We start from the raw sequence: 15,853 nt of genomic DNA, 5'->3' as shown, positions 1-15,853 counted from the left end.
CATCCACTTCCACGGACATGCTGTTGGCAGACAAGGAGCAGGACTGAAACCTGCTCCCCCGGCCTTGGGAAAGAAGCTGCACTTGTATGGGAGCACGAGGAGGCCATTTCCATCCCCCAGCCCAGCTTCTGCCCCACGAGAGCGACCTGTGCCCTCAGAGCAGGGCGTTCTGCAAGGGAGCTGGAGGAGAGCTGGGAGGAAAGTCCTCTGTAGCCACCCTCCTCCTCCCGCTGCTCTCCTCTTACTGGAGAGGCCCCAAGGTGGCTCTGTCTCCCATCTGACAGCCACGCTGTTGGACTGCAGGGTTGTCCTGGAGAGCACTTGTACCAGCGAACAGGAACAGGACCTTCCTGTCACCTCCCAAAGGTCATCAAGTGGAAAGAAATGTCTCGTGACGCACAGTTTCCTCGGTGTTGTCTACCAGACTAAAATGGTATGTCACCATTAAGAAAATTAAAACAGTGGGACTTTCACTTTTGCTTAAGAATAGGGAGTTACTAACTTGTACGCAAACTAGCAGAGCTCCCTCTAAGCTGTCCCTCACCAGACAGCCTCTTGCTTATCCCAAGTCCTCCCCTTGTTGCCTTCCTAGTGCTTCAGGAGGACCCAAATCTCACAGAAACAAGGTGTAAAAACCCCAGCCTGCAAGCCGAGTGCCCCCGCTGTAAGGGACAGCACTGCCTCCCCATGCGGGGCTTCTTTCAGCCACGCCAGAGAAAGCGGAGAGCAGAAAGCTTCACATTGGTCATCATTCATCTCCCATGCCACTTCCCAGCTCTTCCAGGCAAGCCCTGAGGTTCAGCCAGACATCCCAAGCTGCATTTCACAGCACACAAACATCTTCCTTGACTCGCCAGAGATGCAATCCTCAGTTGAAAAGTTCATTAATTAGGAGCAGAGAAGCCTCTAGTGAATCTCCCAGCAAGAAGCAGGAAAAAAAAAAATCCCCTCACAATTCAGTCTAATTACAACGCCTCAGGGCGCTCCACAGTTGCTGTGAAGCAGAGGCCAAACTTTCCTCCCCACCCCTTAGAGCAGGAACTTTAACCCAGTTAGAGCTTTACTGATAAGGAAGAAAAAAAAAAAAAAAGCCCTGATACTCATCATTTTAACTGTTCTGCAAGTTACAGCAAAGAGGAGGCACTGAAAGACATATCTGGCAGAGCAGCAGCTGGCCGCGAGCACGGCCTGCGTCCGGGAAGGATCCACTCACATGCCCCCAGCCCAGACCTTTGAGTAGGCGAAGCCGGAGGCCAGCCCTCAGCCTAGCCGTAGCACAGGGCTGGGACTGCGCGCAGCTGCTCTTCTGGGATTTAGCAACCGCCTTCCACCCACAGACAGGGTGACACTGCACATTGGGGACTTTCTGAGTAAGACCTCAAATGCCACGGCAGCTCCGGCCCTGGGAAGAGGCTGCAGCCAGAGAAGCAGCAGGAGCACCTGGAAGGGACTCCACTAGCCCAGACAGAAGCTCCCTTTCTTCCGGGCTGCCAGAGGAGCTGGACTCCAACCCACCCCAAGCCTCTGGCGAGGCAGGGTGGATCCAGCCACAGACACGCAGCAACCACACCCTGGCTGCTGCCTGCCCAGCTCCCCACAGCCCTCCTCCTCCTCCTCCCCCCACCCCAGCCAAGCAGGGGCACAGACAGGGACTAGGCTTATACAGTTGAAAATATTTAATACGTGTTGTACACGTAGAATTACATTTTATACAAAACAAGATACATCACTGAAGGAGAACACTGTACAAAAAAAAAAAACCCCTACGGGAGCCCCAAGCCTTTATACAACAAAGACCAGGAGTTACCAAGCCTAACAAACAGGCTCAAGGACTTTCCCTCTGAGCATCTGTAAACTTCGTTTCTCTCAATAAACACTTTTAAAAAGCACCATGTAATAGTTCTGACCTAACCCTTTCCAAAATAGAGACTTTATTTAATAAACTTAATACTTTCCAAGCTTAAAATATTACCCGGTGGGAGCGCCCCCGGTGTCGGCGGCAGCCGGGGAGCCTCCCCCGGGCGCCTGGGAGGGCGGCGGCCCGGCCAGGAAGGGGAATTCCGGGAGGGCAGGGCCGGGGGCGCTCCCAGGGCGGGTGCCTGCAGACGGGACCCGGGGTGCCGGAGGCGGTCGGGGGAGGGGGAAGTGCTGCTGCCCCGCGGTCCTTCCCGTGCGGCGGGGCAGGGCACCGGGACTCGCCGGCGCCGGAGCCCCGCGGCGCTGCCCGCACAGTCCGCTGCGGCGGGCGCCCTCCGGGGGTGCGGGAGGACGAAGGGGGAGAGGGGGGGTCACCTTTCTGTCCGGCTGCCCATCTGTCTGCCGGGCCCCCCCTCCCCGCGGCGGTGGGCGAGTCTCTGCGGCCCGCGGCCGGCGCGTCAGAAGGCCACGATGGCCGTGCTCCAGGGGTTGAGGGTCCGCAACACCGGCTCATCGCAGCAGATCTGTCCCGGCTCGGCCGCCGCCTCGGCGGGCGTCGTCGTCGCCTCGCTGCCGTCAAGGGGCTGCCGCCGCCGGCCCTTGGGCTCCTTGCTGAGCAGTCCGGAGAAACTGGAACCGAAGATGCTTATGAGACTGGCCACGTTGCCCGTATCCATGTCCTCCTGCTCGCCCGGCGGCGGGGTGGGCGGCGGCGGCGGCTCCTCTACCTCTCGGCGGGGCTTCTTCACCGGGGATCCCGCCTGGCCTCGCTCGCCGGCACTCCGCTTCCGGGGGCAGTGGGGCGCCGGAGGCGCCGCGGCCCCCGCGGTGGCGCAGTCCGCCCGGTTCGCCTCGCCGCCCGCCGCGCAGCAGCAGCTGCAGCCGCAACAACAGCGCCGCGACCGGGGGCCTTCGCAGTCCGCACCGGGCAGCCGCGGGCCGCTCCTATTCGCCTCGTCCTGCGGGGGCGGCGGTTCGCCGGCCGCCCATGCGGTGGTACAGGGCGGCGGCGGCTCCTCCTCGGGGGGTCCGCAGGCGGCGGGGGGCGGCTCGGGCGGGCAGCCCGGCTCGCTCAGGTAGACCTGGCGGGCGCTGCGCAGCACCAGCGACACCAGGAGGTTCTTGTGGAGCTTGAGGCCGCCGCGCTGGCCCCGGGCGCTGTAGATCTTGCCCAGCGAGATGCTGACGATGCGGTGCGCCTCCAGCTTGAACTCCATGGGGGGCTGCGAGGTGGGGGACGCCGGGCCGTGGGCAGCCGTGCCGAGCCGCGCCTGCCGCCTCCGTCAGCAATCCAGCTCCGCACGCCTCTCCTTCGCGCCGCCGACTGAGACGAGCCCACGCGCCCGGCCGCTTTTTATACTCCCCCCGCCCTGGCCAATCAGGGCGCCCCGCCGGCCGCTCCAACCGCCGGCTGGCCCCCGCGCGCCAGCGCCGGCCAATGGCGAGGCAGGGGAGCGGGTTCGAAAGCTCGCCCCGCGGAGAGGGCTCTTAAAGCGGCAACGCCAGCGTGCGGCTGCTGGTGGGGCCCGCTGGAGTCTAGCAGCCGGGAGGCGGTCTGCAGCACCCCAGGTTTTGCAGCACCCCAGCTTCACGTTGGCTGGATCAGACCGACGGGCAGCAGTGGAATTTTGGCCAAAATAATTTAATCGTTTCCCGGGGAGGCGGGGAGGAAGGAAAAAAAAAAGACATGCCAAACCAAGAGCAACTCCTGTTTTGTGCAGTTTTTCCCCAATTTCAGCACCAGTCTCTGCCATCTTATTGTGTTAGGGAAGGAACTGGTGTTGGCCGGAGGGGGAAGTACACCCTGGAGTACTTCAAGGAAAACCTGCCCCCATGTTCCCCAGAAAGCCGTCCCTAGCCAGCTGCCGGATGGAGATCTGCCCCGGGGGTCCGGGGGTGAAGCTCTCAGGAAGCCCAGGACAAAAGGGGAAGATCCACCATGGGGGCAGGAAGGGCTACAAGGCAGCATGGGGAGGACAACAGGCCACCAGCATGGCCAGCAGTGATGGGGACCGCGGCAGCCTGGAGCACTTTCGTTTGGGAACTGAAAACCTCGCTCTGCCATAGCTGTGAGACGCGGTGTCAGAGCCAGCCTGGTGGCTTGGGGCCGCAGGGGACAGCTCGCCACTTCCAGACGCAGGTCTAGGCACCAGGGAAGCCTTCAAGAAAGGTCCTGCTCTGGGCAAGCGGGGGTTGTTTCGGGGCTTGGAGCAGGGACCCTCCTCCTTCCACCAAAGAGCAACCACAGTCTGCAAAGAGGCAAGAAGTGAAAGGGCCCAAAATTAAGGAAGTTTAACGAGCTGCCCCGGAGTATCGGTTTCCATTCCAGCTGACACACAACAACTTGCTTTCATCCCTTTTTCTCCAGGAGATTCATCCGCAGACCTCCCAAGAGGAGATCCACAGCCTGTCGCAATGCCGCATTGGCAGGAACTGCCACTACGTCCTTGGCTGCTGGAAGGACAAGGGGGTGGCTGGTCACAGAGGTAACAAAAACCAGGTGAAGATTCAGCCACAACAAGTCATAGTTGACACAGCAGGAGCCTTCCCCCCCCAAAAAAAACCCCTACACTTGGGCCAAATGCATGTTTTCCTCCTGCTGGAGAGCAGCTGGAAAACCTCAAATGCTACTCTTTGGATGTGGAACACAACAGCGTGTCAACCTGGGGGATGGCATCTCAAAATGTCCACCCTCCTCTTGCGCAGACCTGCCGTGCTCTATCTTAAATGACTAGACAGGAGCGCATTCAGCCACGCAGCCAAAACACTGGCCGAAACAGCCATTCCCGGCTCTCCCCCTGCCTGTGCCAGGGCGAGCCTCTCCCAGCTGCCGAGAGCGGGGCTGTCCCCCCCACGCCCGGCGTGGGAGGACAGAGGGACGCGAGCCCCGACGGTGGGAACCGAGGGCTTCCAGACCTGCCAAACCTGCTCCCCGCGTCTCGAAGGGCCGGTAACACCCTGGCCTAAGCCCTCAGGTCAGTCTAACCAGCCGGGGCAGGTCTGGGCTGGGATGTTTGAGGACTGCAGTCACACCTCCTGGCCCGCAGCTGGCATGTCTGCCCGCCACCCGTGCCCCCTCCACGGCACACCATCGGTTGTGTCCCTGCAAAACAGCTGGGGCATCACCCGGCATGCTGCTCTGGGACTGCTGTTTGTAGGATCCAGGCACCCGCATCCTCAGCAGAGGTGACTCTGGATAGAAGGATAAAGCCAGGTTTGATACACCTCAGCTGGGTACATTCCCAACTCGGATGCGGACGAAGAGCCGTGGTGCAAAGCCACCTCACTGGCTGGAAAAAGCTGAACGCGGGCAGAGGAGACACGACGTGAGAGCTCTGCTGAGTAAAGATGCCTGGATACTAGTGGACCGACCTGTTCTGCCGCTCACCGCCTCACCCCGGTGGCATGAGGCACCATTTCTCTCCGGTCACCGTGTTTTGGCTACCTACCCTGCCTAGGAGCGGGCGGGCTGGCAGCCGCACCCCTGCCCTGGCCGGGGATACGCACCACGGGGACGGGTACCGTGCGACCCCTCATCCCTATTAGTGCTCAGTCAGGCACAACCTTCGGCATGCGTTATTCCCAAGGCACCAAATCCCTGCCTTGGCACCAGCCCTGCCCCTGCCTGCGCTCCGTCCCCTTGGCAAAGCGGTGGGGCGGTGGTTTGCTTTTCCCCGGAGGGAAGATGCCACGCAGGAGGAGAGGACCGGCAGCGGCGCAGGCAGAGGCTGTCCCGGCAGCGGCACAGGCAGCCCGTTTAAGCCAGGCAGTATTTTGGTGGCAGCCCTGCCTTTCCCTCCCAGGCTGATGTCATGCTTTAGTAAGTTTGAGGCAGAGTCACATGGCAGCTTCTGAGGTCAGCGCCTGGGGTGGCTTTGTTGTCTGCCTGCCTGCCTGCCTGCCCGCCCTGGCCTCCTGCCTGCACCCGGAGCCGGGCGACCCTGAAGGGCTTCTCCTCCGAGCGGGGCATCTCCGTCATTCCCACGGCTGGGCATCTCCATCCTACCCACAGCTCGGCATCTCTGTCACACCCAGGGCTGGGCACGGCGTGGGAGCCGTCACCTCCGTGGGGCCAGCATCACGGACGGACGGTCAGACACACCTCGTGTCCATCCCTCTGCCCACAGAAAGGGCATTGCCCCCCATCCCTGGGGGGGGTCACAGGGGGATACAAGAGGAGGCGGTGGAGGAAAGGGTGTGACGGGTGGCTCTAATCTCCGCATGTGATCTAACTGGGCTGGAAGGGGTTTGAGGAACAATTAACAATCCTCCCAGCTCAGCTGCTGTTTCCCGAAATAGCTCTGGCAGCAGGAGGAGGAGGAGGAGGAGGAGGAGGGCAGGAGGGCGGACGGACGGGCTGGCAGACAAAGGTGGCCTCTCCGCCAGCAAGCTGCAGCCGGCGGCGCGGCCGGCAAACCAGCGGAGGAGGCAACCCCGGAGGCCGAGCAGCGGGGAGCCCATGGCCCCACCTGGAAAGGAAAACAATGTGAGATAAAAGCAGCTCGCGGCAGGAAGCAGCTTGTGGTACAAATAATAATTGCAGAGGGCTGTGCGCACCACCGCGTCTTTCGGAGGCGTTTAAATCCGCCTTCGACGGCGGGCAGAGGAGGTCGGCGCCGGGAAGCTTGTCGGGAATTCACGCCGCTGCATCTTGGCCGGGAGTTGGCGTGGGCTGTGTGCCGGCTGCCTGCATCCCCGGCTACGGCGGCGAAACGCCGGCCGGGGTCCTGCCATCCCCCCCCAGACGGCAGCGTGGCTGGGGGCCATACCGGCAGGGCCATCTGGCGCACAGCACAGCCGCCACCCGACCTGCGGCGGTGGGGATGAGGATGTGGTTAGCAAGATCCTGTTTCGACAGCGGCGCCTGTCCCTGTCTCCCACCCCACACACCCCCTCCCCGCCAGCCCCTTGCTGTCACCAAATGTGCGGCCCAGCCCCCCAGGGCAAGCCAGCTGTGGCAAAGAGGTGGAAAACCCTCTGGGTAGGACAGAGGGGGAAATTAGGGTCTCCTCACAGCACAGGCTGAAGTCATCCATCACTTCTCTTGGCTGTCCCAGCGCCACTGCAGTGCATCGCCCTTTCCCGCTTCAATTAGGACCAGGATTCATGAGTTAGATCCAGGAAGAAGATGGGAACAAAACAGCCAGACCAGTGGGGTTGGGGCAAAAGCCTTCAGCCCAATAGCTGCCTGCAGCAAAAATGGATCTCCAGGACAACGAAACCCCAGGGAGATCCAGGTGCATCCCCAGAGATTGCTGCAGGAAGCAAAATGGGACAGGGAGGAGGAACATTTCCAACTGTGGATTCATCCACAGCCCCAGCCTGAGTTCATTTCTAGATGGGAATAACCCACATCTGAACTGTGAGGGACCCAAGGAGGGCTCAGGATGCAGAGGAGGCTTGTTTTGGGTTGTATTTGGGTTTTTTTTCTTCAAAAAATGGATGATTCACATAGACATGGTCTGGACTTGCTGCAATCGGATATCAGTAAATAATCCCCCAGGGTTCCCAACTGCTCTGGTTTATCCATGCTTGGAGATAAGGTCAAAAGAGCTGGGAAACATCCCAAAAACACAGCCAAGAGCGCTAACCTCTAATGGCTGCTGAATGAAAACCAAACACAACACTCACAAGCGAAACAAATACAAACAAATCAATACAAACCTAAACCCGAAGGAGAGGAAGCAGCTCCCGCAGCTTCTGAGAGCACCGTGACACCCACCCCTGAAACCACAGTGGGGTGTGAGCCTGCAGCGCTGCCGCGACAAGAAAGCAAAGGGGTTTTCCAGGGTTAAAAGCCCCATTCCTGTCGGCAGATGATAATGTAGATACCCCAGGCAGGCAGGACTCCCTCCTACATGTCTTTTTTTTTTTTTTTTTTCCACCGGTGACCTGGGATTCCCCCTTTTCCCCCTGCACAAATGATTATAAATTTCCCTTCCCTTACTCCAAGCCACTGGCTTGGGATTTCCCTCCCCTCCCCTGGAGACGCGTGACCCGGACCCCCTGCCCATCAGAAACCCTGCTGCTCCTCCAGCAGCCTCTCCAAACACAAAAAGCAGGGCTGGGGGGGTGGTGGCGGGGAGGGGAATCCCACTCCCAGCTATCAGCTTCTTCAGGCAGCCATTTCCCTTGGAAAAATGCGGCCCCGCATCTTTCAGTGTTTTATGGAACTGGCTTGGGTTTCCTGGGGAAAAAATGCATTTATTTGTCTGGGGTTTCCTATCAGACAACCCTTCTATTGTAGTCCGCCTTCCTGTAGTTTTTTTCCCACTCTGATATGCCTGCAGTGAGTCCTGTGCCATTTCCAAAGAAGTGCGGAGGCCCACGGTCCGTGCCCTCTCGCTACCCCAGCTTTGCAGACAGAGGCTGCCTTGTGTCCAGGGGGAAAAAAGCAGGACAGCCCTGGGACACAGCCTGGCAGACGACCCTCCGGCTGCCCAGCAAAGCCCGTGCTTTTCGCTGGGGCGATGTGCTCCCCAGCCACGAGGGATGCGCTTCCTCTTTGCTAAACAAGAAGGCAGGCTCGGTGACGGTTAAACATCTCAAATTAATCGCGCGAACTCCGCACGGAGCCAGCCAAAAGTCACAGTTCAGCAAACCGCAGGGCAGACCGCCTGCCCAAAGGAGTCTCAGCCTAATTATCTTTTTTTTTTCCTCTCCTTGTATCTCAATGTCACCTTCCTTTTAGCCGGTGGGCAAATGACGACTGCATCCCTCTGCACATCCCAGAGCGCAGATGTGTCCTCTTTGCGACTGCTTCCCACTTAGGCGTGATGGGGAGGTTGCTCGATGACGCTTCGGAGCCACAGAGCCATTATCCTAGGAGAGGCTGCTTGCTCCACTCCCTGCTAACGAAAGGGTGGACCAGGGTCCTTGGGACCTGCCAGCAAATCACACCACACGCAGTGATTATTAAAAGTCCAAAGGCAGACCAGGAGGCAACCTTGAGTCCTCAGAGTAGCAACGACCGACGAGAGCGTCAAGGGCAGAGCAGATCCTCTCTGTGCTGAATCCCTCCTCCCACCATCAAGGGAAACCGCAAAATAAAAGGTCTGTGCCTGCTAGCAGGCCTTGACTCCCCCTGCTCCTTCTGATCCGATCCCCCTGCTCCTTCTGATCCGTACCCCTTTCTCCTTCTGGGGACCTTCCTTTGGCCACCTCATCCTTCACATGGTTTGTGGGGCTGGCTACGCAACCGAGCCCAGAGCCCTGGCAAGGTCATCCATGGACACGGGGATAACAAGGAACGGTTATGGGGTAAGGCTGTTGGAGGAAAAGTTCCTTGTAATTTCAGCCACTTTTTAAGTAATGAGGACTCTGGCAGTCCAGCACCTCGCTACTCATGTATTTTAACTTCTTTTTGGGTCCAGGTAAGCTCTCAGCATCCCTGGCATCCTACGGCAGGCAGTCCCAGAGGTTGACCCTGCAGAAAACAATGCAGCCCTTGCTCAATTTCATTTCCCACTTTCATTAAACAACCAACTGCTCATGCACTACAAAGAGGAAACATAATTTTCTCCAAAACAACCCTTGTTCTGAGTAGTCATCCCACATCCTACCGTGAATATCACTTCGCATTTGCTCATTTATTCTTGCTGTGGTTTAACCCAGCTGGCAGCTAAGCACCACGCAGATACTCGCTCACTCCCCCCTTGGTGGGACAGGGGAGAGAATCCAAAGAGTAAAAAGGAGAAAACTTGAGGGTTGAGATAAAGGCAGTTTAATAGGTAAAGCAAAAGCCGTGCACGCAAGCAAAGCAAAACAAAGAATTCATTCACTGCTTCCCACGGGCAGGCAGGCGTTCGGCCATCTCCAGGAAAGCCGGGCTCCATCACGCGTAACGGTTACTTGGGAAGACAAATGCCGTAACTCCAAATGTCCCTTCCTTCCTTCTTCTTCCCCCACCTTTATATGCATCTCATGGCACGGAACAGCCCTTTGGCCAGTTGGGGTCAGCTCTCCCAGCTGTGTCTCCTCCCAGCTTCTTGTGTAACCCCAGCCCACTCGCTGGTGGGGCAGTGTGAGGAGCAGAAAAGGCTTTGACACTGTCTACGCACCCTCAGCAATAACCCAAACATCCCTGTATTATCAACTGTTTTCAGCACAGTCCCAAAACACAGCCTCATGCTAGCTACTACGAAGAAAATGAACTACCCGAGCCAAAACCAGCACCTTCTCCACCCCTTATTCCATACCATTTACGTCATGCTCAGGTCCCACACTACCCAATACATCCTCATTAACCACCACCCCCCTTCCCATCATTTGATACACAGATATCATTCCCTTAGCCTATGGACCATCCCTGTAAAATGTCCACAAAATGTCCAGAAATGTCCACAAAGTGTCCACAGAGTTCATTTAGTCCATGACTTTGGGCTCCATCTGTTATGGTGGTCACTCGGGACAGGAGAGATGGTGTGTTGTGTGGAGTTATTGGGCGCCAAAGCCAGCTCAGGTTGGGTCACTGCTGCACTTGCACTGCTTCTTGTAAGGCTTGTCCTCCACTGGTTTGGGTGGTTCCTGCTAGAGTAATTCCTATAACATGCAACTCAAATCCTGGGTTACAACAATTTAAAAGTATATCCATTACAATCTCCACCCCTGGTCCCTTTGGACCGGACCATAGGGTTTAACATTGCAATGAACACCTCTCCTTGCCTGGCTCTGGCTTGAATTTATCCACAGACTGCAGTCCCTTGGGGGTGTACCTGCTCCAAGTGGAGCCTTATCTATGAGCCACAGTCTCTTCAGGGATACACCTGCTGCAGCATAGACTTACCCACTGCCACAGGCGCTTTGAGGTGCACCTGTTCCAGTGTGGCCTTCTCCATGGGCCACAATGCCTTCAGAGACATACCTGCTCCAGTGCAGCCTTACCCAACAGCCACAGTCCCTTCTGAAGTAAACCCGCTCCAACATGGCCTTACCCATGGCTGCAGTCCCTGCAGGGGTGTACCTTCTCTGTCGTGGCCACATGATTTGAGGTGCTCCAGCGTGACCTCATGCACATGCTTCAAGGTGTACCTGCTGCAGCATGGACTCATCATAGAATTGTTTCGGTTGGAAGAGACCTTTAAGATCATCAAGTCCAACCGTTAACCTAGCACTGCCAGGTTACCACCAGACCATGTCCCTCAGCACCACATCTACATGTCTTTTAAATACCTCCAAGGATGGCGACTCAACCACTTTCCTGGGCAGCCTGTTCCAATGCTTGATAACCCTTTCGGTGAATAAATTTTCCCTTGTATCCAATCTAAACCTCCCCTGGCGCAACTTGAGGCCATTTCCTCTTATCCACAGCCACAGATGCTTCGAGGTGTACCTTATCCAGCGTGGACTTGTCCTTGGGCCACAATCCCTTCAGAGGTATACCTGCTGTGGCACAGACATAACCATGGCCACAGTCACTTCAAGATATACCTGCTCTAGCATGGACTTATCCAGGGCCACAGACACTTCGGGGTGTCTTGCTCCCATGTGGACTCATCCACAGGTCACAGCCCCTTCGACTGGAGGTCACACTGGAGTTCCCACCTGTCCAGTACAGCAGCACAGAAACAGCAGTGATGCCCTGGTCATCTGCCAGCCCAGATGCACGGCCATTGCTGTCGTCAAAATGTTCCCAGGCAGAGCAGACAAGATGATAAGCAGTACGGCAAGCAGCAAAAGCAAAAAGCAGTCACTAACGAGCACAAGACTAATTTAGAGTAAGGCAAGCGAGCCCCATGGCGAGCGCAGGAGCCTGTCAATTAATAGCTAAACAGCAATAACAGCCATAAATTCGATCTCACACATTCTAATAAAATCCGTTGTTACCTCAAACACTTTGAGCCCCACATTGGGCACCAAAAAGGACTGTCGTGGTTTAATGCCAGCCAGCAATGAAGCACCGCACAGCCATTCACTCACTCCTCTCTGGTGCGATGGGCAAGAGAATCAGAAGAGCAAAAAGGAGAAAACTCGTGGGTTGAAATGAAGGCAGTTTAATAGGCAAAACAAAAGGTGCTCACGCAAGCAAAGCAAAGCAAGGAATTAATTCACTACTTCCCATCGGCCAGCAGGTATTCAGCCATCTCCAGAAAAACAGGGCTCCATCACCACTGTGCTTCACTCAGTTTCATCAAAATTAAGTCTTCATTAATCTCCCTTTAATCTCCCAACTTCTTGTGCATCTCCCAGCCTGCTCGCTGGCAGGGCGGTTTGAAAAGCAGAAAAGGCCTTGATGCTGTATAAGCACTGCTCAGCAATAACCAAAACATCTCTGTATTATCAACACTCTTTTCAGCACAAATCCAAAACACAGCCCCATAGTAGCTACTGTGAAGAAAATTAACTCTATCCCAGCCAAACCCAGCACAATTCTGTAACTGATTGCGTTTTTACCTTTTTTGACCGGTCGCCCAGTCAGGGATTGCAGTCTGTGCTGCACACAGACCCAACCAAGGGTACGGCTATGGCATGAAACCAGCTTTCGTCGGACAACAGAGAGCCCCCAAGAGACAGCGACAGGAGGAATGCCACAACCACAGGAAAAGCTTCAGTCAGGTTTCACTCCTCCCCAGACAACTACAAGCCCACGGAAACCCGCTCCATTGGCTTCAGCACATGGGACCAGGAGGATCCAGCATCTAAGCCGCCTTCTTGTCGCCTCAGCACATTTTTCTTTTAACACCTCAGTTGCCGAAGTCAGGGGACCACATCATCACACAGTTGAGGCCTCGTGCTGTCTGGCCCCTTTGTGCTTTACAGCAAAGGCACCACAGATTCGTAAAAATGAGGCTCAGGAAACCTAGTTACAAATGCAGAGGGGCCATGAGTGGGCAGGATTTGATGGAAACCCTCAAGATTTGATGGAAACCCTCTCTTCCCACCACAACACTGAATATTTAGCTACAGCCTAGTGTTTTGTATCAAGTTATCGATGCCTCGATCCTCCTCTTACAACCACCATTGAAAATCTTCAACAACTTTTACTAAAAATGCAAACGAGGAGGAAAAAGGCCAAAGCGTTTGAAACCCATTTCCTATATCACTTCTTCCTTTAGCTGTAAAACCTTTTCTGGGGGGAAAAAAAAATCCCCTATACTTTTACAAATCCAAATTCAAACCAATCCAGCTTTTTCCTGAGAGGAAAAGCCATCTCCTGCACACCAAATCCATATTCTTTGCACCAGGCTAGTAGAGGATCACGCGCACACACACACCCCCCTGTGCGTGTACACACACGCCACAAAAATTTTCCTGATAAAAGTTTCAGTGAGCCCAGCTCTTTCCTGCAGACGGTGGGGATTTTGACGAGTTGGCACTTTTCAGCGCAGAAGTGTTTAATCAGATCTTTCCTGACCAGTTCTGCAGCTGTGCGCCATGCATACAGCACTCCTCTCCCAGGGAAGAATCGGTCCGCCAAGCATGCTAAAAAGCTACCAAAACAGTTCCCGCTGCTTCTGCTTCCAAACCAAAACTCAGAGCTTCTCACAAGAAACGGCAAAAATGCCCCCATTTAAAAAAAAAAAAAAAAAAAAAAGCAGTGTGGTTTGAGCAATTTTCATGTGAAAATCTAAATCATTTACTATATCGCGTAGATTAATTTCCAGTATCAAAGCAAAGGCTGCCTTTTTTCTTCCTGGAAAGTTTGCAGCTTCCCTACATTTTGGTAGCACCTCCTTATTTTCAGCCTTCAACACCTCTGTGAAGCTTTACACTTCTTTGCAAATGTGTAAAAACATCCCATTTTCAATTAAGTGAATAAAGTATTCATATAATTTATTAAAGGATTTCTGAAATTCCTAGCTAGTAACTCGCAGAGGCTATGGAAGCTTTTCCCTTTTTCGCTCCCAGCATGGTGAAGGTTTCAGGGGATGCTTTGCGAGAGCAAGCCAAAACTGCGCAGCCTTGGCGCGCCAAAAGGAGAGCACTGCAAATTGCCTCTGATAGACTTTCATGCGTGTTTCAACAAATCTAAACCTGATAACCTTTGGTGAACTGCTCAGAATACACTATATTTTTAAGCACCCTAACTGCTATAACCAAATCCCTTGGAGGCTCTGAACGCAGAGCAACGAGACCACAACATTCACCAAGCTGCTTCAGAGGGGTGTCCCTGCATTCGGACAGGTGAGTTATGGTGTCCTGTACTTTGCAGAACAACCCACCACTTCCGAGCTTACTTGTGAAACGCAAGTAGTTAAGGCACAGCACATCGGGAACCACTGTCCCTGCAGAGCACAACAGCACCCAAGTAAGAGCCAGAGTGGGTACCCGGTAAATACCAGGCCTCTACTGGGACATTGTTGGCAGGAGGAAACCAGAACTGCTGAGCAGCTCCAGCCCAACCCAAGCTCTCCTTCCCCTGCTTGGAAACACACTGGTTTTCCTCCTCTGTCTGCGCAGGAAGCCCAAAGCTGCCAGAGCCAGAGACAAGGGCTGCAGCACACTGTGGGGAACTGTGCCAATGGCGAAGGTGGGAGCTCTGAAGAGTGTGAAGCACAGGTGGAAATCACAGAGGTTTTGGGAAGTACAAGGTCTTTGGGGGACAAAGAGAGACAAACTGGCCCAGTGACTCCTTGCACTGTTTTTTCCTGGAGGGAACCCCCCATGCTCAGTACAATGCATTTGGCAGGAACCCCCCAAAACCTGCTGGTATGGGAAACAAGCCACTCGAGGTGCAGCAAGGAAAGGCCGGCAAGCACAAGTCCTACAGCTGCTGCCTGTTGCACCACACCTTGCAAGCCACGGCTTCCCAGGCGTGGGACTGGCTGGAGCAGGAGGCGGCTTTCTCACCCCACAAACTGCAGAAACCGGTTTTACATGTGCCGCAGCCTTCCCACCCCACACTCATGAGTAAAGCTGCTGGGATTGCAAAAGCGAGGTATGCAGTTCACATGCTGAGGAGGCATCTCTGCAAATGGGTTTTGTGCCTCTTCCCTCAGTGAACCGGCACTGCCTTTGCGAGGGACGCTGAACTGCGGCCACATTTGGAAAGCGCAGGCAGGGACATGCACTTTGGTCAATAGGGCAAAGATTTGAGGGATTACTCCAGGTCAAGCCTCTGCAAAATCGACCATCGTGCCTGCCTGTCCCATGGGAGTATCGCAGGGACATCCCCCACACATGGTGCCACACGCAGGGAGTTCAGCTGTGTGTATATGGGAACATCCTCCAGTGCTGCACAGGCACCAATCCACTCCTGCCAGCTCTTCTAAGCCCAAAGCTACCTGTGCTCACAGCTGAGAAGCTATTAAGGAGCCCAGAGATTTAAGAGGAGGGAGTGAGGGAACAAGGGGTCCTCACCCTGGGATGGCCAAGAGCCAAGCGGGAAAGGGCTGTTCTCGCCCCGCAGAAAGGAGGAAGGAAGCGGTGCCTGTTCACTCCCGGGGCAGGAAGGCTAGCGGGAACAGAGCAGACTGGCTGTCGCTCTCCCCTTCTTCCTCCCGCACCGGGCAGGAACACGGCCTGGCCGAACCGCTCCTGCCAGACACCCTGTCAGGGACAATGGCCCTGCAGCCGGGACAGGGTGGCCACACCAGCCCCGCACAGGACGTGCCGACAAGCTGGCACATAGCAAACGCGGCGGCGAAGCGGTGAGCGGGACACGGCGCCTCCGACCACTGACGGGCTGCCCGGGGCCTAGCGGGCCGGAGCCCCCCCCCGGGGACTGGAAAAGCCCTCACTAAGAGCCGGGACGCCACCGCTTCCTCGCAGCGCGCCGCTCTCCGCCGGGTACCGAGCTAGGGGGGGTCACCCGACGCTCCACCTCCCCCGGCGGCCCCCGGGTACCGGCGCTCCCCCCGAGGCGGCGGCGCCTCCGCTCCCTCCGGCGGCCGCCATGGCGGCGCGCGACTCCCGGCGGTGACGTCACGTGCGCAGCCGCGCGGCGCGTGCGGGCGTGGGCGGGGCGGGGCGCGGGGCGTGGCGGCGGGGGGGGGGC

At 56.3% G+C, this 15,853-nt stretch overlaps 1 protein-coding gene across 1 annotated transcript; it reads right to left on the bottom strand.

Moving 5' to 3' along the window:
• Positions 1-1,653: 1,653 nt before the first annotated feature.
• On the bottom strand, positions 1,654-3,864 carry IER5 (immediate early response 5). The gene has a single exon (XM_054213007.1). It carries the CDS (start codon positions 3,132-3,134, stop codon positions 2,376-2,378), a length of 759 nt encoding a protein of 252 aa, XP_054068982.1. The 5' UTR covers positions 3,135-3,864; the 3' UTR covers positions 1,654-2,375.
• Between the last annotated feature and the right edge of the window lie 11,989 nt (positions 3,865-15,853).

This window comes from Rissa tridactyla, chromosome 8 (assembly GCF_028500815.1).
Source record: "Rissa tridactyla isolate bRisTri1 chromosome 8, bRisTri1.patW.cur.20221130, whole genome shotgun sequence".
Lineage (NCBI taxonomy): Eukaryota > Metazoa > Chordata > Aves > Charadriiformes > Laridae > Rissa > Rissa tridactyla.
This window is presented reverse-complemented; position numbering and strand designations above follow the sequence as displayed.

Excerpts from the sequence above, each read along its gene's own strand:
- IER5 (XM_054213007.1), bottom strand. The coding sequence starts at position 3,134 with ATGGAGTTCAAGCTGGAGGCGCACCGCATCGTCAGCATCTCGCTGGGC.